This window comes from Schistocerca serialis, chromosome 5 (assembly GCF_023864345.2).
Source record: "Schistocerca serialis cubense isolate TAMUIC-IGC-003099 chromosome 5, iqSchSeri2.2, whole genome shotgun sequence".
Lineage (NCBI taxonomy): Eukaryota > Metazoa > Arthropoda > Insecta > Orthoptera > Acrididae > Schistocerca > Schistocerca serialis.
Genome location: NC_064642.1, coordinates 467788618 through 467804774, shown reverse-complemented (window position 1 = coordinate 467804774; position 16157 = coordinate 467788618). Strand labels below are relative to the sequence as shown.

Here is a 16157-nt window from a genome sequence, read left to right as displayed (position 1 = left end):
ACTCCAGAAAAAAAAGTCAAGGGGCGTAATGTCTGGAGAGTGGAGTGACCAGGGTGTTGGACCGTTCCTTCCACTCCAACAATCCGGAAATGTTTCATCCAGGAAATCAGGCACGATTGAAGCTCACTGGGTGGGGGGCGGGGGGGGGGGGGGGGGGGGGGGGGAGGGGGGAGGAGGAGGGATGCTCCATCTTGCTGAAAAGGTATCTGTGGCTGATATTCTTCTAACTGTGGGGCAATGAACTGTTGCAAAACGTCTAAGTAAATGTTAGCGGCAATGGATTTTTCCGCGAAGAAAAATGGCACAAAAACCTTCTTATGCATGAGGCCGCACCAAACATTCACTTTTTCGCTGTCTTGCTGTAGCTGTACAGTAGTATGTGGAGACTCTGAACCCCCATATACGGAAATTATGCCTATGTACCATTACACTGACATGAAATGTGGATTCATCGGTAAAGCATATGCGACTTAGGTAATCATGAGCGCCATCAATCCTGTTGAGAATATCAGTGCAAATTCAGCACGTGCAGCAATTCATTCAGTTGCAAGGCCAGCACGATTTGCACTTTGTAAGCCTGCAACCTAAGCCTTTCATGAAGAATCTTCACCACACTTGCTGGTAGTATTTGAAGTTCACGTGATGCTTGGCGTGTTGATGTAGATGGACTCCGTTGAAACCATTGCTGAAAACGATCAACAGTTGCATCACTCACACGAAGCTTGCCACTTCGAGGACGATCTTCAACGCTTCCAGTCTCGTTAAACTTTACATACCATCGCTTTATTGATTTAACGTCATGAGGGATGCGTCCGTAAGAAGCCTGAAATTTACGCTGAACACTGATGGGAGATTTCGTTTCGTGAAACCAAAGCACACATTGCGCTTTCTCCTGCTTCGACGCCATATCGCCAGCAACTAACGTGACCTAACAGACCGCGACGGTGATGTAGAGCACTAGCGCCATCTATTGGTCACAACAACTAGTAACACTAACTTATGTAACGGCATCAATTGTAACTTAATATGTCAAACAGTTATTCTGTTATAAATTTCCATAATCAGGGTAAGACATTTTCTTTCCTTTATTGTTATTTTAATACCTGAACAATCAGGTAGGCTGCCAGTGGCATGCTACGCTGCTCTTCAGCCATAGTGTGGACAATAACAGTACAAGAATGGAGAATGCGAATGAACATAGTGCATTCGAGGGTTGGATTCCCTCACTTCCTCATCGAGGACTCGCACTGCCTGGGCTACTCTCAGGGTGTATCTTCGACGTGGAAGAGCCCTAACCGTGCTTGTCGCGTTGTTGCCCGTCTGCACGCCGTCACCGCTACCCGCCGCCGCCGCCGCCGCCGCCGCCGCCGCCGCCGCCGCCGCCGCCGCCGCCGTCTGTTCTCCGCCGCCCGATGCTTGCCGCCGCCGCCGCCGCCTGGTCGCCGTCTGTCGGTTCTCGCCGCTTCCTCTTCTGCCGCCGCCGCCGCCTGGTCGCCGCTTCTTCAGCCGCCGCCGCCGCCGCTGTCGCCGTCTCTTGGTGCTCGCCGCTTCTTCTGCCGCCGTCTCTCGGTGCTCGCCGCTGCCGCCGTCTCTCGGTGTTCGCTGCCGCCTGCAATCATGGACCCCCCAACTACCACCATCATCTACACCTCTCCTTCACCTGCTCCCACTGTAACGTCATGGAGTGCTTGCTCTGGGATTCACCCATCTCATGCACCTTCACTACTCACAGTCTCCTCCCCATCTATCTCCTCTCCATCGCTGTATCCCCACCTGTACGTCACTCGTGCTCCTACCCCTGCTACTGCCCCTGCTGCTTCTCCCGCTCCTGTCTCTGTCCCTGCTCCCAACCCCCCTCCCGCTCCTGTCGCCCGGCGAGACGACTTTTGCCTCACAGGAGGGCCCTGCCTCCCACCACCTCCCCATCCATCCAGTCCCTCATCCCTCCTCCCAGGCAACACCCGCCAAAAAATCTTCCAAACGGCCCAGTGGTGACCTCTCCTCTACTCCTTCCTCCAAAAAGCCACTGCCTGCCCCACCTCCCACTGACCCCGCAATGGATACCACCCCACCTCCGTCCTCTCCAGCCCCCTCCCTGTATACCTTTGTCCTAGCCAACCCTGATCCGAAATTCCTGGATGCCCTCACCCTCACCCTTGAAATCCGGAAGTACATCCCCAGTGCACCCATCACCCAACTTATCCCTCGCAGAGACTCTGCTCTCATCAAGCCTCCCTCTCTGTCCTTCCATACTGATCTCCTCCGGCGCCTTCCCCGCATCACCTTTGGGCCCCACGCATCCCTCACCCCATTCCTTACATCCTCCTCTCCTCGATAACCCCAACCGCCTCGTCGTCCGCCGACCCTCACTGCCGTCATCACAAAACTCAGCCCTGTGGTCATGGAGGCTGAGGTGTTGGCGGAACTGAATGCCCACCCCTCCCTGGAAGTCCGCTCTGCCTGCCGTATTTACAACTACTTTCCTCATGCATATCTTTCCAGAGTCCGCCTCCTCCATCGACCACCTCCTCACGCAGGGAGCCCTGATTTTCAACCGCCGCCACCCTGTTGACCCGTCCCGTTCCCCTCCTCATTCCTACCGCTGCCAGCATTGTCTTCTGTACAATGACCACCTCATCCAAAACTGCAAGAACCCCACCCCTGCCCCCATTGTAAAGCCTCCCACATCCTCAAACAGTGTCCCAACCTCGCCTCCCCCCCCCCCCATCCTGCAACGCTTGCAATGAACCTCACCCCACCTATTCCTCCAAATGCAAGACCAAGCCCCCTCCCACCAACCCTGAACTCACTGTCCCAGTTCGCCCCATTGACCCACCCATCCACCCTAACAATTCCCTCTGCCCTCCCCCTACAGCAGAAGACATCATCCGGTTCCTCACCGTCGTCCTGCAGAACATCCACCCCTTCCAGCGCCCCCACACACTCCAGGAGATTTCCCTCGCTGCCCGCTCTGTCTTCCACTTAAACACCTACGCCACATACTCCCACAACCAGGCCCACTTTACCTTCACCCGCCTAGACACCCTCGTTTAAGCCCCTCTCTCCCCTTCCTGCACCCTTTTCACACCCAACCTCATGGCTCGTCAACAGTATCGTCTCCTCTACCTCAACATTCTCTCACTCCCTGCCAACAAATACCTCTTCATGCATACCCTCTCCCAGCACCAGGTTGACTCCTTCATCCTCAATGAAACCTTCCTCCAACCCCACCATGTGGTCCACATCTCCCCTTATCTCCTGCACCGCACTGACAATCCCCTTCCCCTAGCTCGAGGCGGGGTCGCTATAGGCCACCTCAGGCATCTACCTGTCCGGCCGCAACCCCTCCTCAATGAGCCAACTGAACACCTTCTCCTCAGCCTCTTTTTTCCCTCCCTCACCGTCACCTGTGCCACTATCTATATTTGCCCCACAGCTCCTCTCCCCTTTGACTTCATTTCCCATGTTGACCGTACCTTCTCCACCTATGTGATCGCCGCTGACCTCAACATCCACAGCCGTGACCCTGCCACCCTTCGGCGGTGGCATCAGTTCCTTGCCACCCTCCATGGTGACTTTATTCCTCTCCCACAGCACACCCGTCCTGAAAGTAACTCCATCCCCAATGTTATCCTCGCTTCCCCCAACCTCCTTGGTCGCATTGGCGTTGATGTCCTCGATCCCGTTGGTAGTGACCATCTCCCTGTCCTTCTCACCATCTCCTCTACCTGTCCTGCCACTGCAGCCACCCGCCCAACTGCCCCTCCAAAGTCTGTCCATGACTACCACTGTGCCAATTGGGATGCCTACCGGGAATCCATTGCCTTACAGGTCGAAAGCCACCCCCTCACTTTCCACCACCCTGATGACATCACCCATGCCTCTTCCTTCCTTCAGAAGACCATCACTGACGCTGTGGAGGCTCATGTCCCTACCAAACTCCTCCACCCTCACCGCCCTACACTTCCGCCACAGGCAGTCCTTCTTCTGCGTGAATCCCGCAGGCTCTACCGCTCCTTCCTCCGCACTTGTGACCGGGATACTCTCACCCGCCACCGGCAATTACAGCGACATATCCGGAACCTTCTTACAGCAAAGAAACGCCGGGACTGGCGTCGGACATGCACACGCCTCAACTCCACCCTCCCTGTCAACTCCTCCAAGTACTGGTCAGCCTTCCACCGCCTTACTGGTAGCCATCCCACCCTGCATTACCCCATCCTCCATGACGATCGACCCTTTCCTGACAACCTCAGTAAGGCTAACCATTTTGCTTCCCACCTATCCGAGGTCTTCTCCATTCCTGACGATCCCCATTTTGATTACTCCCTCTTCCCCACTGTCCTTGACCGCACTGACACCTCTGTCCCCCCACTCGCCCCTAGCTTCCAGTACTTGGATCAGTTACGCCCCTCCGACATCAACACTCCCATCACCATGCAAGACATCACACTCCTCCTCCGCTCCAAACGCAACACCGTCCCTGGTCATGATGGCGTCACCTACCGTCACCTCAAGGAATCCCCTCCATCCTTCCTGTCTGTCCTTGCTACCCTGTACAATGTCCTCCTCTCCACTGGATTTTACCCTGACCTGTGGAAGACTTCCCGTGTCCTATTGTTCCCTAAGCCTAACAAACCCCCCTCTGCTACCTCTTCCTGTCGTCCCATCTGCCTCACCGCCGTGTTCAGTAAGGTCTTTGAGGCCATCCTCTCTCGCTGTATCCACTGCCACCTTAACCAGCACCGCCTCCTTCCTCTTACCCAATGTGGCTTCCGGCCTTCCTTCTCTGCTGACAACCAGCTCCTTAACCTTGCCCATCTTCTTTCCCTCCAACTTAACTCCCGTCGCTCTGCTATTTTTGTTTCCCTTGATCTCCAGAACGCCTATGGCCATGTCTGGCGTCCCGGGCTCCTTTTCAAACTCCAGACCTATGCTCTCCCCATCAACTTCGTCCGTCTCGTTGCTTCCTTCCTCTCCCATCGTCCCTCCTATGTGACTAGCCACAATTCCAACTCCCGTACTTTCTACCCCTCTGCCGGCGTGCCCCAAGGTTCTGTCCTTTCCCCTCTCCTCTATCTCCTGTACACTGCTGATATGCCCAAACCTCCCCCTCCTGTTCATCTTCTCCAGTTCGCTGATGACATCGCCTTCCTAGGCCTTTATCCTACCCTTCAACGGTCCCAACGTACCCTCCAAACCCACCTTGACCAATTCACCACTTGTTGCAACCAGTGGTTCCTCTGTGTTAATCCCTCCAAGACCCAGGTGATCATCATAAGGAGCACCACCCGCTCCTTCTGCCTCCATGATTTCTACCTCACCATTTATGGCCGTCCTATCCACCACACTCCTACCCTCAAATACCTTGGCCTCACACTCGACCGCCACCTCACCTGGACTCCTCATCTCCTTACCATCCAAAACAAAGCTCACAACCGCCTCCGCCTCCTGAAACTCCTGTCTGGCCGGATGTGGGGTCTGCATCCTTCCACCATCCTACACACCTACAAATCCATGATCCGCCCCATCCTTTGTTATGCCAGCATCGCTTGGATTTCCGCCCCTCCCCAGTTCTATAAAGCCCTCCAAATCCTCGAACGTCATGCACTCCGCCTCGCCTTCCGCATCCACCTTCCGTCCCCCACGCGCATCCTCTATGACCTCATCCCCTTCCCCCACCTTCTCCTTTTCCTTGAACACATCCGCACACTATATATTGTCCGCCGCCTTGATCCCCCTCACCCCCTGGTGTCTCCCTTCCTCTCCACTCCCAACCAGTTGCCGCGCCTTTACCGTTGTGTCCCTCCCTCTCTCCATCTCCACACCCTCCATCTCCTTTCCCATCACAACTTCCACCGTCTACCCCTCCTGGATGATGAGCTTTGCCCTGACATCTACCCTTCCTACCAACTCTAACCCCCTCTTCCTGCCTCCTCCTCAGGGCTCCCTCTCCTCCCCCTTCCTCCTTCTGAGCGGATTTCCCCTCCTGCTCCCCCTCCATCTCTTGTGCCTTCTTTCAGTGTCTCTGCGCTCCCTCCTGCCCTGTCTTCCCTTTTCCTCTCCCGCCCCATGTGTCTCCTGCCTCTTCGTGAACCCACGGTTGCCCCTCCTCTCTTCATCCTGCCGCTTCCCCAGCTGCCCCATGCTCTCCCCTCCTTTTCCATCCTCTCTGACCTTTCCCTCGGCAGGTCCCACCTGGTAGTTTTATTCTTCGTCATGTGTGCTCCAAGTGGGTTTTAAGTGTGCTGTTTCGGAGTGTTTTTAATACTGTGGCCAACTTTTCACCTGTGCATGCGCATCCAGTGTCTTCTCTGTGTTTTAAGAATCGCCAACTGTGTTTTTTTAACTTTCTGGTGACTTTTTTAACTGTCCCAAATGAACGTCTACATGTCAGTGTATTTTTACCTCCATTTTTTCCCCTTACTCTGTTTTATGTTCCCCTTTTTTATCTCCTTATGTGTCTATTATTTTATTCCAGTTTTAGTTGTCGTGTCGCTCGGCTGAAGAGCGGTGGATTGTGCTGCTGACAGCCCTCCCCTGCCCATATGGGGCAGGGGAATGAACTCACAATAAAGAAAAAAAAATGAACATAGTGACAGGCAAAAAATAGTGGTCACAGATACACAAAAAACACGAAGCCGTTCACACTCGACGATAACGACACTGAAAACACGTTGACACGGCGCACATAACACTGATGAATCCGACGGCACAAGTGAACGTAGAAGCGTGATGGCGAACACAGAAAACACAAAACGACATCACACACGCGAGACACTGATGGCGATGACCTCTGGCGCGTGAAAGTCCACATAGCGTGTGCAAGACCAGGGACCTGCCAAGAGGGGTAGAAGGGTGAGGGGGGTTGGAGAGGGTGGGGAGGGGAGAACAAAGATGCCAATGGCTGAGGAGATGGGAGGAGGAGTAAAGGGACAGGGGAGAGGAGGCCCGGGGGAGGAGTGGGGAGAAAGGGAGGAGGGAGGGAGGGTGCCCAAAGGAACAGACACAGGAAGAGGGAGGGAGGATCAAAGTTGGTAGGAGGGGTAGATGGAGGGGAGGAGGACATCATCAGGGAGGGAGAGCTGGCGGAAGCCACTTTGGGAGAGGGTAAAGAGGGTGGAGAGATGGAGACCGGGTGGGACGTGGGAATACAAGCGCAGCAGTGGGCGGGGGTGGGAGGGATGGGTGAGACAAGCGGACGAGGAGGATCGAGTTTGCGGGAGGAGGGTAAGACTTTGTGCTCATCGTGTATGTAATTGTGATCTGTACATGGACAAGATTCAAGAATTAGTACATGTTATTTGATTGCTGTTACCACAGAACTTCAGACTGGACAGCACCGAAATTAAGTACTCAGTTGGTTCCTGTAATAAAGAGTATTTTAGCCACGTGTGCACTTCGTGTTGTAGTGAGAGGAAACCGGCCACCCACATTTCAAAACACCCTCTCTTCATCCAGCCAGGAACCACAAAACATTACAAGAGGGCACAGCTACAACAGTAACACTTGCAACTATCGTCGTACATTTTCATCTGGCAAACAACACGTGACAGCGTGCACTGCATAACAGTTACATACTCGAATAACTCGTTAACTTTGCGTTTTCGGACCCGCGTTGATGCAGTCATTTTTTTCTTCTTGTTGTATAAGGAATTCATTCCCGAAATTTTGCTACTGAGTTTTGAAAAACCATGTATACATAATTTAGGTACTGCAGTTGTTCTTTTTCGCTTCCATTGTGGAGTATGAGAGTGCCAGTAAGTATAACCGTTCATCTATGCGCAATTACATAACACAGAGTGAATGCCAAATGCTACAGTGAAATCAATATCAAACATTTTGGTAACTGAAACTTCCTGGCAGATTAAAACTGTGTGCCCGACCGAGACTCGAACTCGGGTCCTTTGCCTATCGCGGGCAAGTGCTCTACCAACTGAGCTACCGAAGTACGACTCACACCCGGTACTCACAGCTTTACTTCTGCCAGTATCTCGTCTCCTACCTTCCAAACTTTACAGAAGCTCTCCTGCGAACCTTGCAGAACTAGCACTCCTGAAAGAAAGGATATAGCGGAGACATGGCTTAGCCACAGCCTGGGGGATGTTTCCAGAATGAGATTTTCACTCTGCAGCGGAGTGTGCGCTGATATGAAACTTCCTGGCAGATTAAAACTGTGTGCCCGACCGAGACTCGAACTCGGGACCTTTGCCTATCGCAGGCAAGTGCTCTACCAACTGAGCTACCGAAGCACGACTCACGCCCGGTACTCACAGCTTTACTTCTGCCAGTATCTCGTCTCCTACCTTCCAAACTTTTGGTAACTGAATTATTCTGGATTTAAGCAGATCTTCAGGGTGTAAGACTCAGCATACCGTAAACTCATTCAAAATTTTAGCCATCACCATAGATGGCCAAAACCCTGAACAGCTATTGACAGAGCAGTGGGCATCGAAACCTACTTTCAAATGCGTTGCTGACTTATTCAGACAGTCTTTGCAAATGGTCTTTTTGGTAACCCAGCAAAATTTTTAACCAAAATTAGTTACTGTTCTGTAAAAACCTCTTGTTACAGCATAGCTAATTTTATGTGTTGCGTCGAAGTAAATGAATCTGTCAGGTGTTCCACAAGAAACAAGTTTCTGTTTGCAGGATTATAAGTGTTCTAACTACTGATTTTTACTAAAACAAATGTAAACTATGAATTAATTGGTGATGAAGAGCGACACTTGGGCAGAGCAAGTCCAGCCACCACTGCATAATCATTTCCCTAACAGAATACTGTAGCAAGCAATTATTAATGAGACTGCCGTAAGTAAATTGATGTACTTATTTGGGTGCTGATGTTTCTGAAAAGCATTAAAAACCAAATTAGAATTTAATTGTTAGTTAAGAATAACAGCACATGTTAAAAAAAATGGCTCAAATGGCTCTGAGCACTATGGGGCTTAACATCTGAGGTCATCAGTCCCCTAGAACTTAGAACTACTTAAACCTAACTAACCTAACGACGTCACACACATCTATGCCCGAGGCAGGATTCGAACCTGCGACCTTAGCAGTCGCCCAATTCCGGACTGCAACAGCTCATGTACTGACAACAGTGACATGAAAACACTCATATTCTTGATCAAGTGTAACCAAGTTTTACGAACTTAATCAGTCCATCTCATAATTTTCTTTGAACACTGTTGTACATTCTCAGAAGTTCAAGGAAGGAAAATTGGAAGTGATGATGTGGCTGTATGGAAATAGGTTAATGAACTTTCATTTTACTGAACATTGTCACCTCAATTTCAATTCAGTAAGACATGTTCTCCTATTAGATTTCATTTTTAGTTACTATAATGACAATCACTATATTTCTGTGGCGTTGCAATATTAGCAAGATTTGAAAATAATGTCACAAGTTTTTGGTGCAAGAGTAACGCCCTCAAGAGTAGAGTACTTCAGGCTAGTACCATCAACTGGAAGAAGTTGAAATTTTTGCAAGATTCCGGTAAACATTTGAAATAAACAACATTTTGCCAAATGCTCTCCCAAACATCGACGACGACCTGAAAGACAAATCGAAGCTTTCAGGTATGGATCACAAATTACCTCACCGACAGGCGAAATACGCTCAAACTTCAAGAAGAATATAATAATTCCAATCCCAAAGAAAGCAGGTGTTGACAGATGTGAAAATTACCGAACTATCAGTTTAATAAGTCACAGCTGCAAAATACTAACGCGTATTCTTTACAGACGAATGGAAAAACTGGTAGAAGCCGCCTCGGGGAAGATCAGTTTGGATTCCGTAGAAATGTTGGAACACGTGAGGCAATACTGACCTTACGACTTATCTTAGAAGAAAGATTAAGAAAAGGCAAACCTACGTTTCTAGCATTTGTAGACTTAGAGAAAGCTTTTGACAATGTTGACTGGAATACACTCTTTCAAATTCTAAAGGTGGCAGGGGTAAAATACAGGGAGCGAAAGGCTATTTACAATTTGTACAGAAACCAGATGGCAGTTATAAGAGTCGAGGGATATGAAAGGGAAGCAGTGGTTGGGAAGGGAGTGAGACAGGGTTGTAGCCTCTCGCGGGTGTTATTCGATCTGTATATTGAGCAAGCAGTAAAGGAAACAAAAGAAAAATTCGGAGTAGGTATTAGAGTCCATGGAGAAGAAATTAAAACATTGAGGTTCGCCGATGACATTGTAATTCTGTCAGAGACAGCAAAGGACTTGGAAGAGCAGTTGAACGGAATGGACAGTGTCTTGAAAGGAGGATATAAGATGAACATCAACAAAAGCAAAACGAGGATCATGGAATGTAGTCGAATTAAATCAGGTGATGCTGAGGGAATTAGATTAGGAAATGAGACACTTAAAGTAGTAAAGGAGTTTTGCTATTTGAGGAGCACAATAACTGATGATGGTCGAAGTAGAGAGGATATGAAATGTAGACTGGCAATGGCAAGGAAAGCATTTCTGAAGAAGAGAAATTTGTTAACATCGACTATAGATTTACGTGTCAGGAAGTCGTTTCTGAAAGTATTTGTATGGAGTGTAGCCATGTATGGAAGTGAAACATGGACAATAAATAGTTTGGACAAGAAGAGAATAGAAGCTTTCGAAATGTGGTGCTACAGAAGAATACTGTAGATTACATGGGTAGATCACATAACTAATGAGGAGGTACTGAATAGAATTGGGGAGAAGAGGAGTTTGTGGCACAACTTGACAAGAAGAAGGGACCGGTTGGTCAGACATGTTCTGAGGCATCAAGAGATTACAAATTTAGCATTGGAGGGCAGCGTGGAGGGTAGAAATCGTAGAGGGAGACCAAGAGATGAATACACTAAACAGATTCAGAAGGATGTAGGTGGCAGTAAGTACTGGGAGATGAAGAGGCTTGTACAGGATAGAGTAGCATGGAGAGCTGCATGAAACCAGTCTCAGGACTGAAGACAACAACAACAACAACTCATTACATTGTCAATAACTCACCAAGACCAAATGGTAAGAACGCATCATCGTCTCTAAACTTCCCAGCTTCAGTAATAAAACGCTCTGGTCGTTACACTTCGGGATCACCCCAGTGGTCTTATCCATATGCAGCGCCCAGATATTTACCAGGACAACTGTATTCTGTATAAAAAAACAACAGTTGCTTCAAGTTAACGTCTGATTAAATTTAGAAAGCAATATAAACTTCTGTTTTTAAGTACACATTAGAGACAGCACTGTTACTTTTGTTGATATTATTTTTCAGCCTGTAAGTAACAGTATAACTGAAATGTTTTAAATTTAAAAAATTGTACCCAACCTTCTTCATATACATACCCAACCTTCTTTGAAGGTATATGAGGACTCTTCCATACATTCCAGTTCAAAACAACGTTAGCACTGCACATTATTGCATCTCATGCCGAGGACAGCTTCCGCGGCAGTACCAGGACGCTCCAAAGGCCAGCAACGAAATTCATCTTCGGGAATCTAGTGTGGAATAACTGGAAGGTTACGAGAGCAGCCGGTGCACTGTGTGACATCACGTGGGGCAAGCATGCCGAGCCGACAAACAGGAGCTTGCCTATTGTGATGTGTCTATACCTGAAGTTTGGAATGCATAGTGTCCGATATGGGCTGATTTCACACTCAGCCATACACTAATTGTAGAACAGGATGTGATTGTTGTGCTAGAAGGACATGGTGTTGCGATGAAGTCTATGCGACGTTCGTGGGAGCTAATTCAGGTCTTTCAGTCCTCTGGAACGCTCCGCTATTAACTTTCCAATGTAGCAAATCTATTTCCAGCACCTGCCACGCCATCATCTTGGAAGGGATTTCAAGGGGATGAAAATGCAGCATAAAAATCGTATAGTGACTGCTATGAGTAACTGCAGTTCTGGTATGCCTTTTAGATCCAATATATAGTTGATTCTGTGAGACACAAACACTGACGCATATGGCATCAGATGGAATACACACTAACCTCGAGAAGTTGAAAATAGGTCGTCAGTAAAACGTGTTTCCTGGTTTGTGATAAAAGCACTGATAATGTGTTAGACACGAATTAGCGCCATCCAACAATCCTTAGGTCGAAATGTTAAAGTAAAATCAACAGACCAGTACTACAATGGTCTGCTGGAAACACGCTTATAAGCACTGTAGAGGTACTAGATATTTTCCTCACAATATAGATGAAGCTACTTGACAGAGTACGTGGCTGGTTATACAGACACCACATGATGTCATTTGGTGCATTGGCTGCTGTCGTATGGAACAGGAAAGCTGTTCTGCAACATGCGCTGTGTGAAGACTTGTAGAGCAACTATGTAGATTCGATTCTGAAACAGAAGCTGGTAGTGACACTGAGACGAATGCACTTAACATCAAAAGTCAGAGCACATAAAGATGACAGCTAATATGGCGAAATATCGCAGGCAAAGTGGAATCGTTTGTACAGAAATCCGAAACCGTTAAAATGTGTGTGAATTCCAAAAGGACCAAACTGCTGAGGTCATCGGTCCCTAGACTTACACATTACTTAAACTAACTTATAATAAGAACAACACACACACCCATGGCCGAGGGAGGACTCGAACCTCCGGCGGGAGTAGCCGCGCAGTCCGAAACCGTACAAACACTCAACCACGCTGAGAAAAAGTTAAAAAATCGTGACGTCCACGTCACCGTCGTGAGCATATAAGTGGAATAGAGAAAGGGTTGTGAACATGGGGGAAATGTGGAAGAACTAAATACGTAGGAGAGTGGCTTCGAACATATAATTTCAAGCAGTTAGTGATGCTTCATCTCTCGAGTGCACTGTGTGTATGTATTTAGTTGGTGATATACCTTTGAAATTTCTGGAACTCTCGAGGGTTTTCACGGATTGCAAACATGCTTCAGGTTTTCGCCAACGTCTATGGTAAGCTGCCATCATGTCATCTGGCACAGTTATTTTAGATTGTACTTACAAAAACCGACTGTTATCAATAGGCACATCCCTGACCAGTGTGATGATAGTGAACATCTGACGTGTGCAGAACAGCAGTGTTTGTGGTCTGAACCCAACAGTATGCTGCTGCTTTTGTAGTAACATGAACAGAACATATCTCACTCGCAGTAACTTCCAAAAAAACGTGGGCATAATGATGACAGAATCTCACCAAATCCTGTCACTGACTCAAAATCACTACAGATATGAATCTGAACAACATGGTTATGTCCAGACTACTTGCAAGTCTACCATATGTGATGGACAAGATGGTTTTTGGAGTTTGATACAGTTTTTCGCAATAGGGCATTTCCTGCAATTCATTTATATGTATAACTGCAACACTCTACACCAGACAGCACACAGTCAACGAAGCGGATAGCAGGAATGTCATGAGCGCCGATATTAGATTACCGTTACGATGAACTACGAGGGTTGGAACTTAATTAGTGGCAACTATTTACTCACAAACGATACAAAAGCGTTACATGTTTTCGCCTGTCAATGTCCTTCAAAGTAGACCGCTCCGTTGGCACCATCAACAGAACAGGCTCTGATAAAGGTATACTACGCCTTCCACATCGCTGGCTACGGGTTCTACACAACGCTGGTGACTACTTTGAAGCACAGTAACAAGTGCAAACATGTAACTCTTTTGTATTGGTTGTGAATAAAATGTTGCCACTATTTAAGTACTCCCGCCGGAGGTTCGAGTCCTCCCTCGGACATGGTTGTGTGTGTTGTTCTTAGCATAAGTTAGATTAAGTTCGTTTAAGTAGAGTGTAATCCTAGGGACCGATGAACTCAGCAGTTTGGTCCCTTAGAAATTCAAACACATTTGATCATTTTTGAACTATTTAAGTTCCAGCCCTGGTATGTACATCATCAAACCAATGTAATACGATTCGATTCTTAAAACAAAGACACCGATCCAGCTGGAAGTATAGAGCATACATACAGTGAATTTTACTTTTTTATCCTGCACAACTGCAATGATGTTCTGTAGCTGTAAATAGCAAAATCTAAGGAACAACGCTATTATCACCAAACAGGGAGGCAGCATTTGAAGACTGAACCTAACAGTATTCTGTCACATTGCCCGTAAGCTTATTAGTATGACAGACTCCAACGTCAACAGGGAAGTAACTTTAATTTTCAGTTTGGTGCCTAAATCAAGGAATTTATGTTGGGAAGTTTTTCCAGAGCTCTGTATCCAACCTAAAGCAATTACAGTTCGTAGAGCAGCATTTATAAGTTCACAGTTTGTAGCTTTGCAGAAGTAGCGTGAAAGTCTCAGACTTACAGATATTGAAGGTAATTCTAGACGAGATAGAGTAGCATTTTTATCGGCAGAAGTCCTGCCCTGCCGCAAACCACAGGTGACAAATCATGGGATACCTCCTAAATCGTGTCGGATCTCTTTATACACGGCTAAGTGGAGGAACTCGACGTGGCATGGACTCAACAAGTAGTTGGCAGCCCCTGCACAAGTACAGAGCCATCCTTAATTCCGGTGCATGAATTTGTATGCGAACTGACCTCTCAATTATGTCCCATATATGTTCGATGGGATTCATGTCGGACGACCTGGGTGGCTAAATCATTCGCTCGAATTATCCAGAATGTTCCTAAAAATGGCTCTGAGCACTATGGTACTTAACTTCTGCGGTCATCAGTCCCCTAGAACTTAGAACTACTTAAACCTAACTAACCTAATGACATCACACACATCCATGCCCGAGGCAAATGTTCCTCAAAACCAGTCACGAACAGTTGCGGCTCGGTGACATGGAGCATTTCATCAACAAAAATTCTGTCGGTGTTTGGGAACATGAAGTCAATGAATGGCTGCAAATTACCTCTAAGTAGCCAAACATCACCCGGACCCGCTCGATTTAATATTAATACAGTCCATACGATTATGGAGCCACTAAACCTTGTCTTGTTGACAACTGGTGTGCAAGGCTTCATGGGGACTGTGCCATACTCGAGCCCTATCAAACTGAAATCGGGACTCATGTGACCAGGCCACTGTTTTCCAGTCGTCTAGGGTCCAACCGATATGGTTACGAGCCCAAGTGAGGCGCTGTGAGCGATGTCGTGATGTTAACAAAGTCACTCGCGTCGATTGTCTTCTGCCATAGCCCATTAACGCCAGATTTCACCACACTGTCCTAACGGATACAATTGTTGTATTTCTACATAGATATCTACGGTTATTTCACCCAGTGCTGCTTGTCTGTTAGCACTGACAACTCGGACATCAAGTGGAACCTGTCGGAAGCTGCGTTGCCCGTGCTGAGAGATAATCCCTTAAATTTGGTATTCTCGGTACACTCTTGACTTTGTGGTCATCCGAAAATTGAACTCCATAACTATTTCGAAAATTAAGTGTCCCGAGCGTCTAACGCCAACTACCATTCCGCGTAAAATGTTTGTTAAATACCATCATGCGAGCATGATCACGTCTTCGCTGAGTACAAATAACAGCTCAGCCAATGCACTGCCCTTTCATACACTGAAGAGCCAAAGAAAGTACACTACTGAGCATTAAAATTGCTACACCAGGAAGAAAAAGAAGAAATGCAGATGATAAACGGGCATTCATTGGACAAATATATTATACTAGAACTGACATGTGATTACATTTTCACGCAATTTGGGTGCATAGATCCTGAGAAATCAGTACCCAAAACAACCACCTCTAGCCGTAATAACGGCCTTGATACCCTTGGGCATTGAGTAAAACAGAGCTAGGATGGCGTGTACAGGTACAGCCGCCCACGCAGCTTCAACACGATACCACAGTTCATCAGCAGTAGTGACTGGCGTATTGTGACGAGCCAGTTACTCGGGCACCATTGACCAGACTTTTTCAGTTGGTGAGAGATCTGGAGAATGTGCTGGCCAGGGCAACAATCGACCATTTTCTGCATCCAGAAAGGCCCGCTCAGGACCTGCAACATGCGGTCGTGCATTATCCTGCTGAAGTGTAGGGTTTCGCAGAGAACGAATGAAGGGTAGAACCACGGGTCGTAACACATCTGAAATGTAACGTCCACTGTTCGAAGTGCCGTCAATGCAAACAAGAGGTGACCGAGACGTGTAACCAATGGCACCCCATACCATCACGCCCGGTGATACGCCAGTATGGCGATGACGAATGCACGCT

The 16157-nt window shown here is 47.9% G+C and overlaps 1 protein-coding gene across 1 annotated transcript in view; it reads right to left on the bottom strand.

Annotated features, from left to right (window-relative positions):
• Nucleotides 1-9381: 9381 nt before the first annotated feature.
• Nucleotides 9382-16157, bottom strand: part of LOC126482003 (methyl farnesoate epoxidase-like) — a 150672-nt gene continuing 143896 nt past the window's right edge. Inside the window, exons 6-8 of the mRNA XM_050105969.1 lie at nt 11239-11261; nt 10996-11040; nt 9382-9557 (exon numbers count right to left, since the gene is read on the bottom strand). Of these exons, the coding sequence (XP_049961926.1) occupies nt 9382-9557; nt 10996-11040; nt 11239-11261 (244 nt within the window). The remainder of the gene's footprint in view (nt 9558-10995; nt 11041-11238; nt 11262-16157) is intronic.